Source organism: Anopheles funestus, chromosome 3RL (assembly GCF_943734845.2).
Source record: "Anopheles funestus chromosome 3RL, idAnoFuneDA-416_04, whole genome shotgun sequence".
In the NCBI taxonomy this organism is placed as follows: Eukaryota; Metazoa; Arthropoda; class Insecta; order Diptera; family Culicidae; genus Anopheles; species Anopheles funestus.
The window spans coordinates 47,694,284-47,715,981 of NC_064599.1; the positions used below are offsets into that span (position 1 = coordinate 47,694,284).

General features: G+C 35.4%; 2 protein-coding genes across 12 annotated transcripts in view; both read left to right on the plus strand.

Moving 5' to 3' along the window:
• LOC125767752 (SH3 and multiple ankyrin repeat domains protein 3) overlaps window positions 1-21,698 on the plus strand; it is a 57,375-nt gene that overhangs the window by 25,393 nt on the left and 10,284 nt on the right. For 8 of the 10 annotated variants that reach the window (XM_049434614.1, XM_049434621.1, XM_049434623.1 and 5 more), the window contains 6 exons: window positions 1,356-1,373; window positions 17,605-17,730; window positions 18,922-19,253; window positions 19,784-19,952; window positions 20,875-21,069; window positions 21,615-21,681. In XM_049434614.1, the coding sequence (XP_049290571.1) occupies window positions 1,356-1,373; window positions 17,605-17,730; window positions 18,922-19,253; window positions 19,784-19,952; window positions 20,875-21,069; window positions 21,615-21,681 (907 nt within the window). The remainder of the gene's footprint in view (window positions 1-1,355; window positions 1,374-17,604; window positions 17,731-18,921; window positions 19,254-19,783; window positions 19,953-20,874; window positions 21,070-21,614; window positions 21,682-21,698) is intronic. The other 2 variants (XM_049434620.1, XM_049434624.1) reach the window with 1 other exon arrangement.
• Window positions 1-21,698, plus strand: part of LOC125767774 (uncharacterized) — a 61,894-nt gene that overhangs the window by 11,513 nt on the left and 28,683 nt on the right. The window lies entirely within an intron of this gene.

Genomic DNA, 21,698 nt, shown 5'->3' on the forward strand with positions numbered 1-21,698 from the left:
TGTTCTCTTCAATATACCTGTGGAACCCTTTGGCAGAGCGGTATTGAGGAATTTTTTGATCGACCTTTTAATTTTATATGCTTTTGTATGCAGACCAAGAGGATTCAATATTGTTTCTTGAATGGATTACAAAGCTTAGAGCTTGTAGTGGTACCACAACATGGGGCCTCCAAGTTCAATATTAGAAACAACCCTTTTTATATTCGTCGATATTTGACCTTGTACCGATACGTGTGCAGTTAAATAGTAAATACCTGTATTTACGACACACCGAACATTATTGGAAGAATAATTGTAGCATGGTCGATAAGATTTATTGGTCTGTTTTAGGGGTTTTCACCTGTGTTTTGTTTTGACAATCATGTGTAGTAATTTTGAAGATAATTTTAAACAGTTTTGATACAAAAACGAGGCGGCCCAGTGCGATATGGGTTGAATGATTTTTTGTTCCATCCAAAACAATAATCCCTACCAATAAATGTTCAAATGTTAGCTTTGAGTAAATTAAACATTGCTCGTTTGGTATACGTTTGTGATAATATTGTAAAATTGAAGTTAACATTTTTCAGTTAGTTCAAATCAAATGTTAATGTAAACTTAACCGTTATCAACATAAATGACTGACTTTCTATGTAATGTATTATTTGCCAAAAAAAAATCTTAAAAAAAGTACTTACAATTTGTAACGGTTAATAAAACGCCTATTCAACTTATGGAAGAAATCATTTTGGGTTGCACATGTACAACATACGGTATTTTTCTTTACCTACCGTCGAATGCGTACAAAGAAATTTAAAAAAAATCTCTTTTTGCATTTTCCGACCTTCAAATGCATAAGAAAACAGACTATAATTAGCGGATTTTTCAATGCATTCATGTGCACTGTTAGGTAATAATTCTCTTTTTTTACTGGTGTCCTATATTAACCTTTTGGGTATATGTGCTCGTTTCAAAGATTTGGCAAAAAATGTGCATATGGTCCATTTCAGGTAATGTATTTCAATTCATTGAATTTCTAAACTTATAATTTGGAATGATGACATCATTGCATGTTTACTCATTTTGACCATTACTTGTATGCTCATTTGATAACATCAAACCTTTTATCAATCATATTTTTTACAACAATTTTTTTGCAAAGTTGAATGAAATTTAGTTGAAAAGTATTTGCATGGAACATAAGTTGTTTAAAATAATATGTTAAAAATATTATCTAGTTTGTTGTGTTTTTTTTGTAACACTTTTTCGATCTTGGCTGGGAAATACACCTTGGTTACCACTTCCACGTGCTTTACTGGTATCTGATTACACACAATTAAACAACATCATGCTTCGCAACACTATTCGTCCGAAAGGTCGCCTTTTGGTTTTGGGTAAGAAATTTAGGTTTAATGCATGTATTTTGTATCTTTTAATGTTGATTTATTACATTTTATATAAAAGCGATATTCAGGTTTGATAATGCTTATGAAATGACAACTTTATATGTTATCGTAAAATAATTAATAAAAAAATAAATAATACGTTAGCGAGCTCAAAATCTGAATTAATAAAACACTGCTATACAATTGAACAATTCCTATACATTCCTAATTTTGTAGTTTGATATTGTATTGCACATGTTTAAAACAGGATAGCGTATCCACGTACATGTGGGTTCGTGGTAGCTTAGTTTAAGTGTTATTTCTTTATTTTATTTCTTTATTTTAATATTTTGGTTTATATGACAACATTGCTCTGTGTATTAATGAAACAATTTAGCCTACGAAAAAAATCTTTAATAATTGGTAGTACTCACAAAATTGGTTCGGAGTAATTTAACTTGTAGAGTTATTTGACGTTGTGCGATGATTTAGAAACACGTCTCATGTAGGGCAATAAACAAATCTATACACATTTTACACTACATGAATCCGTGTCAGTGCCAATTCCACAAATCCCACAACATTTGAACACAGTGCCGGATGTGTTCAATCAATTTAATCATTCTAACAAAAAAAACATACTGAATAACTAGAATGAATGTGCAATCTTCGTGATTGGTCTGGGAATTATTTTCCACTGCACAACGTAGTAAACGATTGAAAAAACTAAGAAATGCAAACATGTCTTACTCAGTCCATTTTTTCCAATGCGTAAAATACGAACTTAATAATAATTTTTAGCGTGTATGTTACTTCATTTCAAAGCTATCAAGATATGAGATATTAAGTTGATTGCAATTTGTGGCTTTTCATCTGGCTCTTTCATTCTATTATTTGTTTGATTGTTTATCGTTGTGTGATTTTTTTTGGCTATATGTACCGTCAGCGTTGTTGGTAAATTGCTAGACAAGTAGCCAATAGTATGAACCATGTTGACATGCCACATACCTCTAGCGCGTGCATCACGAGATGCATTACGCAAACGATTGCATATGTTTGGCTTACGTCCTTAAACTGTAAAGATCGCTACTTAAACATGCGGGTATGTTTTCATGCAATGCATGTATTGCTTGAGCCTTTAAGTTGGATGGAAAATCCAACAGAAAAATACGTAGTAACCACAGTTGAAGTACATTTCTGCGAAACTGAGAAGGACGATCGTTGATGGTGTCCATATTCGTCACACGTATGCTGTTTTTTTACTGCGCTCTGTGTCAACAATCCGACCAATCAGTTGAGTATGCTCAACGTTAAATTTATTACCTTTTACGATGGCATCAGCGATGTCTGCAAATTTTGACAACGTGTATAAAAACGTCAGTGATTCACGTTCGATGCAAGGCGTAGTAGCATGACTTAAGCAAATGTTGTAGCTTTTATAAACAGTTTTGGTCTTTTATCGTTCAAAAGATACATCTGGACGTAAAGACAGATTTTATCAACATATGTAATATATCACCTTTAAGAGAGCTGTGTAGTGAAGTTATCGACGAATGTCACCAAAGACTTTCATTACTTGAGTTATTGTAGACAGTATTTGTTGTAATTATTATCTTACTACTTGAACAGATAGCAGCCAATTTTCATCTGAATCATTCACTGAGATACTTCAACATCACATGTAAAGTCTTAGAAGAGTCATACCTTGAAGAGGCGATTTAGAATATTTTTACTATGAGTCATGAAACTGCTTTGCTTCTGCAGGAATTTGGTCTATGAGTGAAGTTATGTTCGAGAGATAGGTCAACATTTTTCTCTGAATGGTTGAATGTGTTACCTGATACATGTAGCGGCACATATTATTGTAATTTGTTATCAAGTAACTAAGTTAGAGTTGGCACAATAATACAACAATACTATGATACTATAGATACACTGATAGATACAAAATATACAGACCAGCTGTGTTAACATGAAAGGAACACTATTCACGTAAAGAAAGAAATCAGATTATTAAAATTTCATTTCAGCAACGGTGTGACATGAAAACTGGTACAGTATCACTAGTTCATCCTCCAAACCAGTTAATAACTTTGGAGGTCATCGAAAATTTCACATTGCCAATTATTCCAGTGCTAATAACTCGAACGAAGAGACATTATAGCGGTAAACCGTAGCGCAATCTTCAATTATCACGATGGAGAGGTTAATCTAATAAGTGTGAAATGCGATGCATGTGTTGTTGTCGGTACGGACTTTCTTAGACATACTGATCAAATTCGGTCGTGAATTGTTCGTTTCGTACGTTTTTCTACATTATGTCTACAATCGCGTACTACTTGTCCGGGATATAGACAATGTGACCTCGAAAGACAGATTAGATTAAACTAGGCTAACAACAGCGCTAGTGTCTAATTTTGCGCGGCACTAGTCGATGTTCGGTCTGCTAGATATTATATTAGTCAAGCCGAACATTCGTACCATGGTTGTTGCACTTCTGCTGACTTGATGATCGGATGCCGTTGTGGTTTGCCTTTCGCTAGCGTGGATAGTACCGTGGTTAGCAGAGCAGGTTTGATGCAGCTATAAATTATGAGGGGTTTATTTCTAGAGCGTCCAGCTAGGTCTAGGGATTGGGTATGAATCAATTGCAATGGGCAATGGACGCTTAAAGCAAGCATTTCTTTACATTTTCCGGAGTTTCAGAGGAAATTTGCCTTCAAACTTTTTTTAATTGTATTAGCATTTGATTTAACTAGATAATCTAAATTCTAAAGAAATTTTAGAGACTTAGGTAGTAGAACTCTTCGCCCTGAGAGCGAGTTATTAGCATTTACTCGATAGACACACTATTTGCGAAATCAAATTTCAATACGGTATCATTTTATGTTTACCCAAAATTGCTGTTTACTTGAGTTACAAGTTTACGTTGATTTTCTGCAACGTATTTGATTCCGAATGCATCGTGCAGTACACATGTGAATTCTTCATGAAACGATCGATTTTCATCTTTGTTTGGTGGAAGCTCAATGCATGCAATGTGGTATAGTAAACATGAATCTGTCGGAAATTTCAACTCGGAAATTTGCTTCCTACAGGATGACAGCCATGAATCCACAGGAAAACCAATTTGTGGTTTTCAACGTATCGAGTAACTATGCATTCAGTGGTGTCGCCCAGAACGGTACAGTTCATACAAATTTCCATCGGCGTAATTATGTCGCACCGTGGGACAGTTAATATGCCAATCATCTTATTTCCGTTACTTTGTTCTATAATGTTTGATGTTTTACTATTCCGCTATGCGGTAAGGTTAAAACACTTACAAAAGTTAAGCTTTATTTTGTTAGATATTGGGTATTGTAGATCTTTCCATTTATTTCGCACAATTTTGGTTATTGTTTTTTCTTTTTTTTGTTTGAGAATAGATTGAGTAGATTAGAGTAAATTGTCTCTGTCGATAGTGTCTTTCATTTATTCTTAATTGTTTTATTATTGTTTACCATAGCATTGTTATGGTTTTTGGTTTTGCTTGCGAAATATTGACGTATTGTTATTAACCTTGACATTAAAATCTAATACCTTTTCTAATATCCATTCGTATTGCCGCCATTACGCGCTTATATGCTCTCTGATACATTGATCGTTAAAATCTTGGCGAAACTATGCCACCCATGCATAGGAGTTGACTTTTCTGTTGTATGTAATCTAGTTACAGCTAGTCCGCTAATAGGCAAAGCGGATCTGGACCAAAAACGTTTTTGAAGTTACAAATAAGAAAGATATCCCCATGTGAGATAGATCTGTACCTATGACTGTAAATGTTTTTAACGTATGGCATCAAGAGATGTGAACGATTACACAGAGTTACCTTTGTATGTACTGTAAGTGTATTTTACGATGCAAATGTCTCAAAAGTGAACAATACTCGAGCAAAATTGCAGCTTTGTTTATTATCGCGTGCATCGCAAGCATAGTGATCAAGATGTGAATTTCAGTAGCCGGAACGATGCTTCTCACACATCCAACAATGTTCCGAGGATCATGTGCTAAATTTGCGATGATTGCTGAAACGGAACGTAGAGAAAGAGAGAGTTTATATGCAGTGCAAACGGTTTTAAATGAAAGTTTAGACTGCTTTCCTACGATTAGCTGCTTCCACCTCTCGGAAAAAGCTTAATTTGCTGAATGTAGTTAGTCCCTCGACTTGAAAGAAAATAACCGTTATAAATCTGATTGCTAAGTTGCCATTTTTATGAACTGCATTGGAGGACGGTTCAGTTCAGCTCGAACGAGCAAAAATTGTAAACGTTTTATTGTTGTGCTTTAGTTTAACTTTTTTCTCATTTTTTTTTGTCCTATGCCATCGACCATCGACCATACCGCACATTGCTTGGTATTATGCCGCAGGTCGTCACTTATTATTGTACATGTCCGAAGAAGAGCGTTTCCCGTTTATGGATGCAGAAGCCGCCTTTTCGCTGTTGGTATCTTACAACATTGCTTCTCATTTTATTCGTTATGAAATTGGGTAATCTCAAACTATTAGAGTCATCTGAATTGGGAGCGATAATTAGTGTTTGTGAGTAGCGGAAGAAAAATTAAAACTGACCATAAACCTTCACAGATTATTGATCGAAGCTCCCTTTTATGAAACAAAATGCACGCGTGCCTAGACAAACGGCCATAACTGTTAATTAATAATTTGAAGTTTGCCATTGAATTATTGATATTGGTAAATAAACCAAAATTATCTTTCGATGCGATAAAATACATTAAATAAAGTGCGTTAAATTATTTAGAGTAAGCGTTATATTGGTAATGTTTATAACGTTTGCATGAAACACATCTGCTTGAAGTATATTTAGTGTGGGTGGTAAATTTTTAAAGCTGTCTTTATTCAGACTATTTCTATTTCTATTCTATTTCTAAGAAAAATCTATTTTCTTATTCTTCAAAGAAATTTTGTATTTTATCAAGCCCTTATCATATTTCATGATACTGAAATCTTATTCTCAAATCCCGTTAATGGAAGAAAGATAAGGAAAAAAACTTTTTTAAACCTTCTAATAAGGGCATCCACGAGCAGTAATGCGTGAAGTAGATTTATTTATTTAGTTCAGTCCAAATTCAAGGTCATTTCGATTTTACTTATTCATTGCTTTTATCGTTTTATTCAAATAAGCTGGTGTTTGTTGTTTGTGGCGTTTAATGACGATATGTAACAGTGACTTTAAATTTCCAACCGGTTTGAAACGATTGTTTGTATCAGAGATTCAAAGTGCAGGATACTTATTCGTTGATTACTGTAATTATAGAAATAGATTCCTGCTTGTGTTTGTTTCTGTTTGTGTTTCTCTGCGAGACTAAAGGAGCCATACTGTAATGCTTTGCTGTAGGTATTAGCAGTATCTTAAAAGGCCTTGGTATTGGTGGAAGAACCTGGCTTGCTAAGAGCATTCGTTTTGTACGTCATATTACCTCATTTATCTAAAACAATCTATCATATTGATAAAGACGATGTGTAACATCGTTTTATGTAATTTTTATTTTTTTGTAATAATGTGCCTAAATTAAAAATATGGATTTGGAATAATTCTTAGTTTTCAACTATTATATTGAGGAAATAGTAATTAACATATTTTTTCATAAATACAAATGTTAAGTTTTAACTTTTATAGAATTAAAACCATTTGATATTAGACATAAGTATTAATTAATTATTCTCATTAAAAAGGTTCCATTATAGAAGCATATCAATTTCATTGTGTCGTGTATTGTCAAAAATGTTCCAGCAAAAAAGTAACTAAATTTTGCTCCGGCTTAACACTTTCGTGTTTATTTGTTATAAACTTGCCCATTCACGCTGCGTGTAGGAGAGTTATGTTAGTAATGAGATAAATACAAAATGCTCTCCCAGTGATCCTACGTCCTCATCAGGAAGGAGGCATTACGTCGCCGTCGATGTGACGTTTTTATGATTATACAGGCACTATAATACAGTGAGGGTTGTGGCACACTATTAGGTAATCGCGTCATGACTGACACAGTATCTCGTGAACTTCGAGATCGGATGGAAAACACGAGAAAGCCTCAAGAGTTGCATGAAGAAATCTCCCAATAGTGATCACCTTGAGAAGGCCAACCGTGGGATTTCGCACGATACCTTTTTGATATTTCTTTCCCTGTTGCACCTACAACAACAATGGTTCCATTCAATTCTCTTCAGGCTAATGTGGTCTAATGTTTTTCAGTTTAGCATTGCTTCAACATAATTTATCGTACAAGTGTTCACTCTTGGTAAAACGCTGGCTATGTAAGCGCATTGTGGCTTGAAGAATAGGACAGGTTGAAGATTTTTTTGTGGCAATAAATGTAACTGCGGATTAGAGATTTAAATTGTTTTCCTAAGAAATTCAGAAGAATTACTGAATTCTTCTGAATTTCTTAGGGAAACAATTTAAATTATTTTAAAACAGAAAGAAATACATAAAGGAAGTAAGAATCTTAAACTTTTCCAATTTTATTGAATATAAAATATATTAATGTGTGCAATCGAAAATTTATCGAATGCGTTTGTAAAAAAGCCTGTCTTACGCAGCTGCTAGTTCAATTTAATTGGTAGTTTCTAACTATTTAATTATTATAAATAACTGTAAATTTTAAATAAATCTATATAAGGTCCGAAGATACCGAACTAGATGAGACATGTCAGTGTTCTTCAGCACATTTGCGTCATCAAGATTCTGGCGACAGTTAGACTGGTTTTTAAGTCGAGTCACGTCTGTACTGGATTTTTTTTATGAATATGGCCAAATACAACCAACAAACAAAAATCACTCATAGTCAAATCACATTTCAAAATCTTCAAATCTATGACGAATGATTCATTATGACATATGCTAATGAAATGTACTAAAGATGGTAATGAATATCGGCCGATACATATATGAATGCCTTCCTATAAACTGGACGCTTTTCTTCTGGTCAAACTTAACATTATGATCCACACAATAAGCCTTGAATGCCATAGGAACAGGGTGCATAAAATGTCATCTGCTCGACGACAGACAAGTCGTATGAAATCATTTGGTACGGTTTCATTTCTTCCTAAGGGATAGTAAGAAGTATTTTCTGGTAAAAACCTGTTTATATTTGATCTTGTTCACATACCAAATGTACCGAATCCAGATGGTGTTTTGGCGACAGACCGACTGGTTTTGTTACTGGTAGATTGGTCAGAAAGCTGCGATTAACCATTCGCTAGTCAGAATAAGCTGTCGCCTTGCTAAATCAAGAATATGACGGCGAACGTACAGCTTGTGAGTTGATTCTTTACTTGGCAAACAAACTGCTACACGTTAAAACAACCGCGTTCTGTAGATCTGGGACTTGGGATTGTTTGATCGGATTACGGTTTGCGTCATTTGAGGAACAGCACTAACTTGAATAGATCCTAAGAACCTGAACAACAGACTTGTTGGCTACCCTTTTTTTGTAGGACCAAAATTTATCTGTACATTGCCGTTGTGGAAAACGAATGATCGTTGTGCACTAGTCCGTCACTAATCTACTGTCCGTAGCAAACATGTCAATGATCTCTATGTATTTGTGCTGGGGTTGGAAAAAAGGTAAAGCATAACTACGATCCACCTGACTCATTATAGCCGCGAGGAATAAATCAGTATTTTTGTTGTTGATCCACTTGCATCGTATTAAAGTGATTTTTTGTAAAGCAAATGTTTTACGTGAAGTATGGCACAAAGAAGTGTATTGCTAATGCAAAGATTTATATCCGTATGTCAAAACGAACTAAATCTTAGTGGCTATTTCATTCTTAATACTGTTCACTCTTTTGTTGATGTCATTTTCAAATTATTGATTATGTCATTATCTCGCGGTAAATTTTCATTTCGTGTGTAAATTATATAATGTAAATCCAATATTTGTCTGCTCATTTTATCTTCTACTCTGTTCCTCGTGCAAATATGTAAAGACACGATTTGTATTTTTTCCTCTGTATCTCCCTTCGTTATGTACTGTTGATGATTGTTGATATTCCGCGACGCCAGATATTTATAGCTAGAATCTACCGAACCGAAAATATACCACCTGCATGTAATGCGCAATAGCTCGAAAGATTGAATTATTTATCCATCATTTGCATCATGGTATACGACAGGCATTTTCAGTCAAGATAATCCATGTACTAAAGAATTTGCCCTGAATTTAATATCTATGGCCACTAGGAAATGGTGCAAGAACGAATTAACGAGGAAGTGTTTATTTTTTTTACCGAATGATGCATTGCTAGAAACAGAGCAGTATTTCATATTTTACCAAACAGATGTAATATGGAGGAAGTTGAGGTTTTTCCTGTGATATAAGTTTATAGTTATAGTGTTGACAGTCATGTCGTGAAAGATACAAATATGAGTAGTATTTTTGATGGTCGTGCTCAGAGCATGAGAAGACATAAATTCATGGAATGGTAAACATATCAAAACGAAAATTTATCAGCATAATTCCACCCAACAAAAGTCAATAAGGAGTTTTCAAAGCAATCATCAAGTGACACGAATTATTATTTATATCTAGACATCGACCACTACTTACCCAAATTTTGTAACTGCTATAAACTTATTAAACCACCTCTTAAACACAATTAAGAGATGGTTTTCCGAGGACATCATTGTATTCATCCGGATCTTACATTACACTTATATCATGTAGCGTTTTGAATTTATTAGAATATCGTGAGAAACGCTTTTGACCTTCTTGTTATGTAACGTAGAGACAAAATTTTGAAACAATCTTGTCTTCCGTTAACCTTTCAAACTGGGAAGGAATTTTAACAAATTTGTTGTTTTTGTTCTGTTTTATCTTAGGTGACTACCTAGTGCAAATATAACTTTTCATGTAAATCCGCGAGATTGTTAGTGCCGGAAGCTGTATTTTATTTGAAACGTTTTGCATGATAAGATAACTGTTTATTCCATACGTCTGAAAAGTTTGTTTTAGAGGTTATTTGTGAACACGGTTTAAAGGAAACTGTAGTTTTTACAGCTTTTTGTGTATCCTGTGCAATTGTATGGTAATGTGATTGACCGCCAAGGTTTGAAAATTTTCTCAAATAACTGCGATGGTACAAGTCAGAGGCAGAAATGGTTGGAATTGAAATGAGAGTTGCCACTGTAAGTTGTTTAATGTGCGTTTTGTGCATCAAATAAGGCATGTACAGTTCAATTGACATGTTGATGCTGGTTGAGTTTTTTGCCTACCTTGATTTGTTGTTCACAATTGAAAGGCTCACCACGACTAAAACCGTGGTGATGTGTGAGGATGTTTAATTGTAGATAAAATTCCAATCCACAATTTCTCGACCCAACTTCGCACTATTTTTCGGAAAATAATTTATGTTTCGCATTTTTAGTGCATTTTGACCATTTTTATATTCCAGCTGTAAAGATGTCTTTTAAGAATGAATTAAAACGCCATTTAGTTACATTTATATGAACTCGTATGCGATCGTCGGTCAAATCTCGATTCCACCGAGCTAAGCGCGAAGGAACAGTATCAAAACGGTTTAAATTTTTTTTTTATTCATACTTTGGATTTCACACCCTATTGTTGCTCAGCGTATACTGACCAACGCCATGGCAACTTCAGCTCGACCGTACTGTACACGAAAAAATGGCTGGAGGTGTTTAACCCCCGACATAATAATTATTTTCATGTTCGACTTCGACAAACCACGATCACTACCAGCGTGCTCAGTGATGATCAGGAATTTGAAAGATGAAGAATTGCTGCCTATTGCAGGGTACGGGTGAAGTATTCATTCGTATCCAACAGCTAAATGGGAATGTAAAAAGTTGGCCATAGCGTTTATCCACATGAATGGTTGGCTGGATTGCTAAAGGGGAGTTAGGTTTTGCGTAGTCAAGCGCCCTTACTCATTTTCTACTCAGCGCACTCAACACCAATAATGATCGTAAGCGTGTCTCGTTTGATAATTATATAGCAGAGAAGGAATTACCGAAAATCGACAATTACGATTAGCAACTCATGCCTGATAGCTGTTTAAGTTTACTGGTGACCACATTGATTTGGCGATGTTGGTGATCGACGGAAGTTTTATGCAGAGAAGGGAACTGTCAACAGTCACCTTCGCGCTATGACCTAATCTTCAATGTTTTGAATGCTAGCAACCGCTTCTCGCGTTTTTTTCCAAGTTGTTTGGAAACACTGATTCTTTGATAAAAAAAAAACTTTGCTCGGAGATTTGCACACCATTTTTTTTTGCAATGCGTATGGTACTTTCCCATGGACGGCTTAAATGTAATGGGTTTGTTTAGGAACTGCTGATCAGTAGCCTTTTTTGCGCAAATGCATTTTTAATGATGGTCAGACCGCAGACTACGTGCATTAAACGGCTAACAGTTTTGTTTTATATTCCGTTACTCATTCAATCGTGTAACTATGGAAAATAGCGAAAATTTATTAGCGACGGAGAAAGCAAAGGATATTATGGTCTGAAGTTGGAAGATTGATTAGCGAAAACAGCTAAAGAGTGTGCAGGTTATGCACGATACATAGTTAACAATAAAATAAACAAAGAGCATCATCTCTACATTGTTTTACATCTCGAATCCTGCGTTTGTATGGTAATTGAACTAGTAAACCTAAACGGTTTACTGACTCAAATGTCAAATGTGTTGTACTGAACAGAGCCAGGTGTTGCAGAACTCAAATGTTACGTACGGATATATTGTCATTTTTTGCGAACATTGCGAACCATATGTTCTCGTTTAACCTTGAGCAAAGTATATACAAGTTTGGCATGATATTTCATTAGCCTGTGGTTACACGCACACCTGGTCGAAACGTCGGTTTTAGCGTACTAGGACCAAATTTCATTGGAACTGTACATTGTACGTCGCACTGACTATCCAGCTCCAGGTTTGAAAAACGCGAAAAATGATAGACCAGAAAGAAGTAAACGAAGTGCTAATAAGTCTACTTATGATAATGAATCAAATTTCCGAACTGGTTAATAATTTCAGGTTGTTATCAATTGTTATTGTTTTTTTATTTAATGTGGTTCATGAAGCCTTACTAGTTTAATCAAATATCCATTTGCGAAGCGATTTCTTCCATCCGGTTTGATTTCGATTGGCTTTGAAGTTGGCGGATTTTGTTTAGCTTCCTTGGTGTGCTAATTAACTAGAGATTTCTTTAATTGATTTAGTTGCGTTTAAAATTCCGAATTATAGAGGTTCTGTTTTGAAAAAAAAAAATGCTCAGTGTTTAAAATGTGTGTTTAATGTTTATGGCTACCTATTTTATGTTATGTTTTAATTGTACGCGATATATAACATGAAATGCTCAACTTTTGAGAGCAGGGCATGAATTAGCTGTGCTGGTTTTTTGAACTGTAAGAACATATTACACACTTACGTGTACACCCTTGCGGATTTATGTTGGCGTCATTGTAAGATCGTATGTGTATATGTGCTTTTCTCTGTCAACCTGGGTGTTGCAGCAACTTAAAATGAACAATTGGCGATCGCCTACGCACTGATTGCGTTGATCCGACGCTGACGCGACTTTTCAATCCTCTTTTGGAGTTGTTCTTGTTAGTGTTTCAGCTGGCTTAAGATACGCGTAAACCAAGCAGGTATGAAGGTGTTTGTTAGTGGCTCTGAATTGTAGTGGGAAGAAATTTTGCAACAGTTTCAATATCTCCAACACAAGAATATTAAGTTCTTTTCAAGATTGGCCGTGACTCAATCTCGTAAACTTTGCATTCTCTTGGACCACTGTCAATGGAACTGGTTATCAATCCGTTGAAACATATTGAGTTGAGACTAAATTCAACTAGCAGTATATGTCGAAGAGGTTTTTGGTATCAATATGCTAAAAAGACATTATCGTTCCTTTTGCTTCTGGTTGTTGGATATTATGTGATGAAATTCTGAAATTGAATATAGTTACTCCTTAAAAATTTTGACATTAAAATTAAATGCAAATTCTTATGAAAAAAAAAATTAAACAATTATCGATTAAATTAGGTTAGAAACTATTACAAGTCCTAAAGGCTACAAATCTTCTCTTAGTTGCCGCAGTTCTTAAAATTAGCTTTTCTGTATCGAGAAATCTGTTGCGTTGTAACCTTGCCGGTTAAGTATCTCGTCGTTGCCAATTCAACCTTTAATATTGAGTTCCAACACTTAAATGGCAAAACGTTTTCACCTTTCGCCAAACCAAACAGATGTGTATTATGCTTACGGGTGACCGTCAGAAGAAAATGGAAATAAGCGCACGATGGCAGCAGTATGGGTTTTCGCCGTTTATTGCGATGAATGGTTGTAAAAAAAAGACAAGAGAAACAATTCTTCGTGGTCCGATTGGTGGTTAGTTAGGAAGCAATGCGCTCGGTGGGAACGGAACGAGAACGATAAAATGTTTAAAAACCTCGCGGACGTAATCAATATACAACTTTTAAACAAAAAAAAAAACGGATCTTAATGCAAAGCGGAGGGCGGGGTATAACGATGATGATCCCAGTTGGTGATCCTATAGTAACGTTGTGTATCGGTAGGGATGTTCATTGTGTGAGCAAATAAATCAGACAGGGAATGAATGAAAAATTACACACAAAACGAAAATCTCGTACGAAAATGGTTGCATCGACGTGTCCGTTATACCGCAGCCCAAGCCAATGGACGCCTTGCAAAAGATCACCTGAAAACATGCGAAAAGATTGTTTGCTAGGCAAGCAGATTGTTCCCGTACAGAAACCATCGTCACTACCTACTACATTGTTGCATACAGAAGATGGCAATGGCCTTCAAAATGTGACTCCGGTTTGTTCATTGGAGTTTCAACACCAGCGGGTTGTCGCTGTTTGTGCAATCGTTAGGTGCGTATTGAAGGATGCGAGCATTGATTCATATAAGGCAATGGTGATGTGTATGTGGACGGAACCTAAACGGGTATAAATTTACATATGCACGCATCTTTAAATCGATGGGCATATAAGCATTGATCAGCTACTGTAAACGAGCACCTCTTCAGAGCCACGTTTGTATGCGGAGAACGTTGTTAAAACCAAACACAATCCTTAGGCATGCTGTAGAGATCCAGTGATAAATACACAGCTATTGTTGCGAAGGTGTTGCGTGAAGCTATGCAATTTTTTTTCGTTACCAGAGGATTTGAATTTCAATAATGAGCAAAAAGATTGTCTTTCTCTCTGGTGCATTTATTAACAGTTTACAGTTTACTGTTGAATGCGAAACTGCGGTATATGTGATTGGATTCAATTGGTGTATTTATTTCAGTAGCCTCCGAACCCGTTTAACTATTTTGGTTAGAAAATGTGTGACATGGTCAAATGGTGAATAAAATGAACAATTATTTTTGTACCAGATAATCGACATTTAGATGGGATGTACACAAGGCGATTCCGATTCGTATTAGCAAATCCATTTTACAAAGCATATTTACACTTCAAAGCCAAAATGACGCTAGCGACGTATTATGTTGTCTCAAATGGGTTGTGATGTTTGTTTTCTCCCTTACCGTGTGACATTCGTGTATAGTTTTGCCCAGTGATTCGATCGTTTTCTGTAGTTTTCTGTATATAACCCGAATAGTCTGCCTTCCAGGTTTGCGTTCGTTGTTCAGCGGTGCGTGTTAAAATACCAATAACGTTGTGAACAAAATGCACTACAATTCGTACGATTCATGTCCACTGCCATCGGGAAAACGGGGGTTTAACAATTGGCTTTATGCTGCCACCGATGGTTTTAGATATGCCAGACGAAAAGAGCGAAAATGTTTTGTGAACCAGGTGCGAGTACAAGGCGTGTTGTGGGAGAGGAAAATTAAGTATACCAACCTTCGGACAAATGATAGCCAATGATGCGTTGCATCGCTTGGACACGAGGTTTTATGGCGATGGTTTCCACGGACAGACGACAGGCATACAATCCCATGGTATGTATCCTCAATGGTCCGATCTGGTCTGAAGCAGATGGACAGCAATTGTTTTTGGTTGTAAACGAAAAAAAGGGTTGGTCGGTAGGTCATCACATTCCTGCCATGGAAAGACACAATTGAGCAACTATTCTTCTATTTTTATGCAATGTTAAGCCGCGCAATGTTCGCTTCAAACTTTACGGTAGTGCAGGCACTTCAGTGCAGACCTCATTTTATAACTGAATCGGAATTAAGGTTTCGCACCATTCTGTCCATAAGACAAAGCATAAGCATGGTGTCAAGTAACACCTATTGAGAGACAGCAAAGAAGCATCCCCGAACCTAGCGAATTTGCAAATACAAACTTGATGCGGGCACTGGTGATACGCCGTGTGAAGAAAAGGTGCAAGCACTTTTATGGCAGCAAATCAGCAGATTCAGGTTTAAAGGCGGTAAAGTGTATTGTATTGAAAATAGTATTATGTATAATTTTAAAAAATCCACTAAAGTCCATAAAATTATAAAAACTTTCATGATGACGACTTGAAAAAAAATAAACAGTGAAGGGCAGTTTGTTTCCGGTCATACAAGCACATTATTGTATTGCTTTGGATATTTTAGTTGTCTTGTAAATTTCAACCCTTCTTTTGATCATAATTAGTATTTTAAGTCATACGGCCCTCCTAATTGAAATAAAAAATAATAGTATTTTACTGAACAGTCGCAAGATTAGTTGATCGTGGCCCCCATTCTTTCACGTTGCTTCCAGCTTGTATTTATTTTCCTACCAAACAAAAAGAACTTAATTTGTTGGTGGATTATATTTGAGTTGCATAAGCCTTACCTCGGACACGTTTCCAATGGGAAAGGATGGGTGTCGAAAGCGGCAATGCCGCCACAACAGTGTGTGACTTGAGCTTAGTATTTGAAGATGGTGCATGAAAACAATAAAGCTTCGCAAACGACCGCAGTGTACGTGAGCGAAATGTACAACTTTATTCTTATGTCAGTGCTAGTTTGCGGAGTATAGGTTTGTCTTTGCTGACAATTTTCTCCCAATATTCATTATGTCTCTATTGGGTAGTAGAAAACAATTTCGATTTTTTTGGCTTGGCGAAAACCCTATTGAGTAGCGCTATAACTTCTAGCTCAAATAATTGGGACATGATTATTGCTGGTAACTTTTTTGTTCGTTGCAAGTATCAATGGGATCTGTCGAGACACGTTGACTTATACGCTATTTTTTGGAATGGAAATTGCATTTAATTGAAAGTTTTTAAAGTTTTATGTTGAGTTTGCGGTTTATTGAGGTTTTATGTTAAGCGATAAATTTAAAACGTAGCAAGTTGTTGCAAGCAACGCTTATTTCCTTAGGCCTTTCGATACTTAAAGTAAGCAATAAATTAAAACGTTAACAAAAAACATTATTATAAGCAATCAAACTTTATGTGAGCCGCCCACAAATATCTAGTGTGAGATTAGTATAAGAGCTACGCAGACACGTTCATTTGCCAAGCAATCATGTAAGCCCGGAAGCAAAACAAATTACCCAATTTCTTCAGGTTTCCTGTTTCTATGCATCAGTCTACTACATCGTTGCCGTTGTGATGTCAGGAATGGTGATGATGCTGTGCTGGTAAAAACTTGAATATTCACCCTTAAGATTGTTACACTGATATCCATTAAGCGGTGACGATAACGAGAATGATGCCGTGAGTTGGATAATTTGAATTTAATCTAATATTAGAAGATATTTTTTGATGCTAGTTCTGAGACATCACATCCGCTTTATTACAGATGCTCGAGTCTACAGTATTGGATCGATATTTTTATTTAACGATATCTTCTGACGAGCCGGTAACGTTTGATGCATTCGGTGGGTTTCTGTGCAGTATCCTTTTTAGAGAAAACATCACCTATAAGTCATGGGACAAGATCTGTTCAGACAGTGAAACCATCGTAGAATTTTGAATGAAATGAGTTTATCATTAATTTACAATGATATGTATCATTAACATTCGAGCGGCGATGTTGCGAGGGATGCTATATTTTATAATTCATGTCGTACTTAATAATGTGCCTTTAAGTAATCTTTGACACGAGTTGAATGGAAATTTTTGAATTTTATTTATGACTTTTAACTACATGTAGCAAAGGCCTACTATTTACTTATCAATTTCCCAATATATGTTATACTCGTAAAATCAACGTTGTTCAAATTTCATTAATGTGTTTTTACTGTTCATACTTACAGGAACTAAAAGAGAGCTTCAACTATGGATTATTCTCTCCGCCATCAAACGGTAAAGCCGGCAAATTCCTTGATGAAGAACGAAGGCTAGGAGACTACCCATTTCATGGACCGGTTGGCTACTTGGAGGTTTGTAACAGATATGACTTTTTTATAAATGTAGTTTGTGTAACGCTTATATATTATATTATTTATTATTTCATACGTGTGATTTCATCTATAGCGTTTATATGTTTCGAACTTTATTAGAATATTGCACTAAGTTTGCATCAGTCTACTATTTGTTTCTTCTTTACCTTCATAGTATAAGACTGCCTTTAATTGTGCGATCGATTAGTTTAATAGCTCTTTTCCGGTATGCACGACGCGAGTGGGTCCGACATGTAGTTGTGTGAGAATATGAATTTTTTTTCTCTAAAGATCGTTTGTGTGCAGGTATGCTAACAATGCTTGATCGTAGAGATGGTCAACTACGAAATGGAAGTTCATTGTTTTCAATGAAGTTTCTCGCAGATGGAGGGGAAATCATGTTTGCTGCAATTCGGGTACAATTCTATGCTTCATCGGATCTTGGAGACGCAGTTCAGTGAGCTCGAAGCAAACGCGATAGAAGTCAATAACCGCAATTTACATATGCTCGCACGCATCTCGTCAAATAATCGACTATTCGTACAATTCGAGCTCATTCATTTGTCGCGGACTGTGCACCGGTAGCATGTGAAACATCTAATTTATTGTTGTGCATGTTAGATAAATATGAGTATTACAATTTTTCTCTTGTACCTTTCCCCTGTTAAACAACACTTTCTATGTGTCTTGCATATTTCATTAGATTGTTTGTATCGCAAATGGGAAGTATTGTGTAGAAGGTAGCATCACTAATGGATTTAATTAAAAGATCTAAATAAATTTTGCTCGCCCGTCAAATCATTTTTAGTTTGGTTTAATATAAACCTTTGTTATATTGTTTTTGCCCGAGCATAATTGAAAATTAAATGGTTTTAGTTGTTTAATGCTTAAGTTGACCAACAATGGCTGATTTACTTTTGTAGCGGCCCTAAGCGCACGTGTGGGACCATAAGCGGGAAAGTAAACGGAACTGTAAAATGCTTGGATTGGGAAAATAGTTTTTGTTCTATACACTTGGGGCTGCAGAGCCCCCTGTGACCGCTTAATCCGCGTACTGTTAAATCCACCACTGTTGACAAATTCATTTTATAAAAGCTATATTTGTATATATATTTGATTTTATTTTATTTTTATTGCTATCATAACAATTAATACAATTAAACAAATTTACTTTTATTCTGCTATTTTTAGCTGAAATACAAACGTCGCGTCTACAAGATGCTCAATCTAGACGAACGTCAACTGAAAGCTTTGCACACTCGTGCGAATTTGCGACGTTTCATCGAGTGCATCAATAGTGGCCAGGTGGAAAAAATCGCCAAGATGTGTGCCAAAGGATTGGATCCTAACTTCCACTGTCAAGAAACGGGTGAAACGCCACTTACCATTGCTACTGGCTCGAAAAAACCGAACAAGCTGTTAATCGCACTTGTAAACGGCGGAGCTCTTCTCGATTATCGAACCCGTGACGGAGCCACCGCACTTCATCGAGCTGTTGAACGTGATAGCCTAGAAGCAGTCAGGTAAGATAAGAATTGTATTGATATATTTAATCACTGTACGGTATAGTACAACTATATAGTCTTGTGTTCATTGTTATTTTGTTAAAAATATTTTTCTAATTTTGATTGTTACGGTTAGAGAGTCGTTTATTATGTTGTATTATATTGCAACGACGAGGAGATTTACGTTAAGTCATTTCATTTTTCATTTAAAGTATTAATTAAACATGAAACAAATATCCTAGCTAGAGGAGTCTAAATCTTTACGTTTTAGAGAAAGTTTACATTTGTTTAACAATAAACTTATAAAGAATTTCTGTCGTTTTTTTATTGGTGATTATTTTAGTCACAATTTATCTATTGTGACTGTAACAGCAATCCATCAACTTCGTTAAAATTGCTTACACCTGAAAACTAATGTAATTAAAATAAAGTGTATCAGTCAAAATGAATGGAACGGTAGTTCTAGAATGATAAATGATTAGAATTACAACCGATAGTTGTGAGTTTGAATGTGTATAAAAGTTTAATCGTAATTTGTTTCATTTTAGCACACTTCTGGAATTAGGCGCATCACCAAACTATCGTGATACGAAAGGTCTAACTCCTGTATACTTGTCTGTAACACGGAAAACGGACCCCAAAATCAGTGAAGTACTCTTACACGACCATGCCACACTCGGCATTCAGGATAGCCAAGGTTGGCAGGAAGTGCATCAGGTATGATAATCGTTAGGTCAACAAATAAACTGCATTACACGTATTTATCCAAACAAATGCTATCGAAACAAACGGATGACGGTAGCATTTTATTGTAGTCCGGGTCTGTAATTTTGTAATGTGTAATAGTGTTTTAAAAAATTTATTTTATTTTAAAAATTTATTTACTGATTTGCTGGTGGTTGGGTATAAAGGATTCTTGTTTAGAAACTGAAGAGGAACACAAACTAAAAAAAGAAATCATTTTTCTTTTAAATTTGATGTATTTGAAATTCAATTCGTCTAATAATGGGACATATAAATTTGGCACCAGCATTTTATCAAACTGAAAATTTCCATAATTTAAAAGTTTAGGTGCACTCTTGTATTTGCAAATATGTTAATTTTAAAAGGATGTACAAGTTTTGTTTTCTTCTCTGAACAAAAGAATCCCCAACAGATATGTTCGAGCCTTCGATTACTATTTAGAGAAGATCGATTTATACAAAGATTCAGAAATTTAGAAAATTTAAATTTTTAATTTTCACACAATATGTTTTTTAATTTTTCTAATGAAACTCTGTTATTCTCTTTTCTTTCTCTTTCCTATATCTTTCATTTCTCTGATGTTTTGAATATATCCTCTTCTAATATCACAATACACTCTACACTACAACTTCGTACTATTTTGAATCTGTAATCAAACATTATTGTGAAAAATACTTTATACAATAATGTTACCACTATCCACTAAACGTAATTTTAATATCATTATATAAAACAACACGATCAACACACATCACTCTTTCACCGAATTTCCTCCTTTGTTACGTTTGGGATGCCAAATCTTTTGCCATTGAAATATCTTTGCACAACACCACGACCTTTGCCACTTACCTTCTAATGACTATGGCGCGTGTGATGTGCGTTTGCGTGAGAGTAGGCTTGTCGGAACGGGTTAGTTCATCATTTAGAGCATTTATTGTTCTACGGTGCGGATATGGATGGTCAAAACGCTTCCGGCAATACGCCGCTGCATGTTTGCGCTGTTAACAATCAGGAGGCTTGCGCTAGAATGCTACTATTTCGTGGTGCCAACAGAGGCGCATTAAACTATGCCAACCAGACACCGTACCAGGTATACTATTACTTTTTATCATTAAAATAGCTTTTCCATATTGTTTTAGTTGAGTTACATGATAAAAGTAGAACGATTATACAAGTCACATCGATTAGTACATTAAAAAGTAAACTTTATTGCATGTTTCGTTGAGAAAAGTAAACTATTGTTTAAATATGAATATGATACATTTGATAATGTTATGATATAAATTAAAGTGTTACTTCATCGATGTCACTGTGTTCTCATTAGATGTTAAAAATATTGTAGTGGAATGTTCTCCTTTTTATTTTGTTTGATTGATATAAAAGTGTCAAATGCAGCGTTGCATTCTTATTAACTCTTAAATTCAATTTGAAATACAACAATTTATTGTACATATTCTATCATATGTTATAGTTAGCCTTTGATAGTGTTTAGTGTGCTTATGATTTGGAATAGAGTTTGGTTTTAATTATTTGCTGCATACAGTTACATCTCTTTTCATTTCATTTCAGTGCATGGTTTTCTTTAAATTGACTAACTAATCGTTTTTCTGTGTTTTACCCCGTTAAAATCCTCAGGTCGCTGTTATTGCCGGTAATCTCGAACTTGCTGAGATGATCCAAAATTATAAAAACGAGGATATTGGTAAGTAGCACAACAAC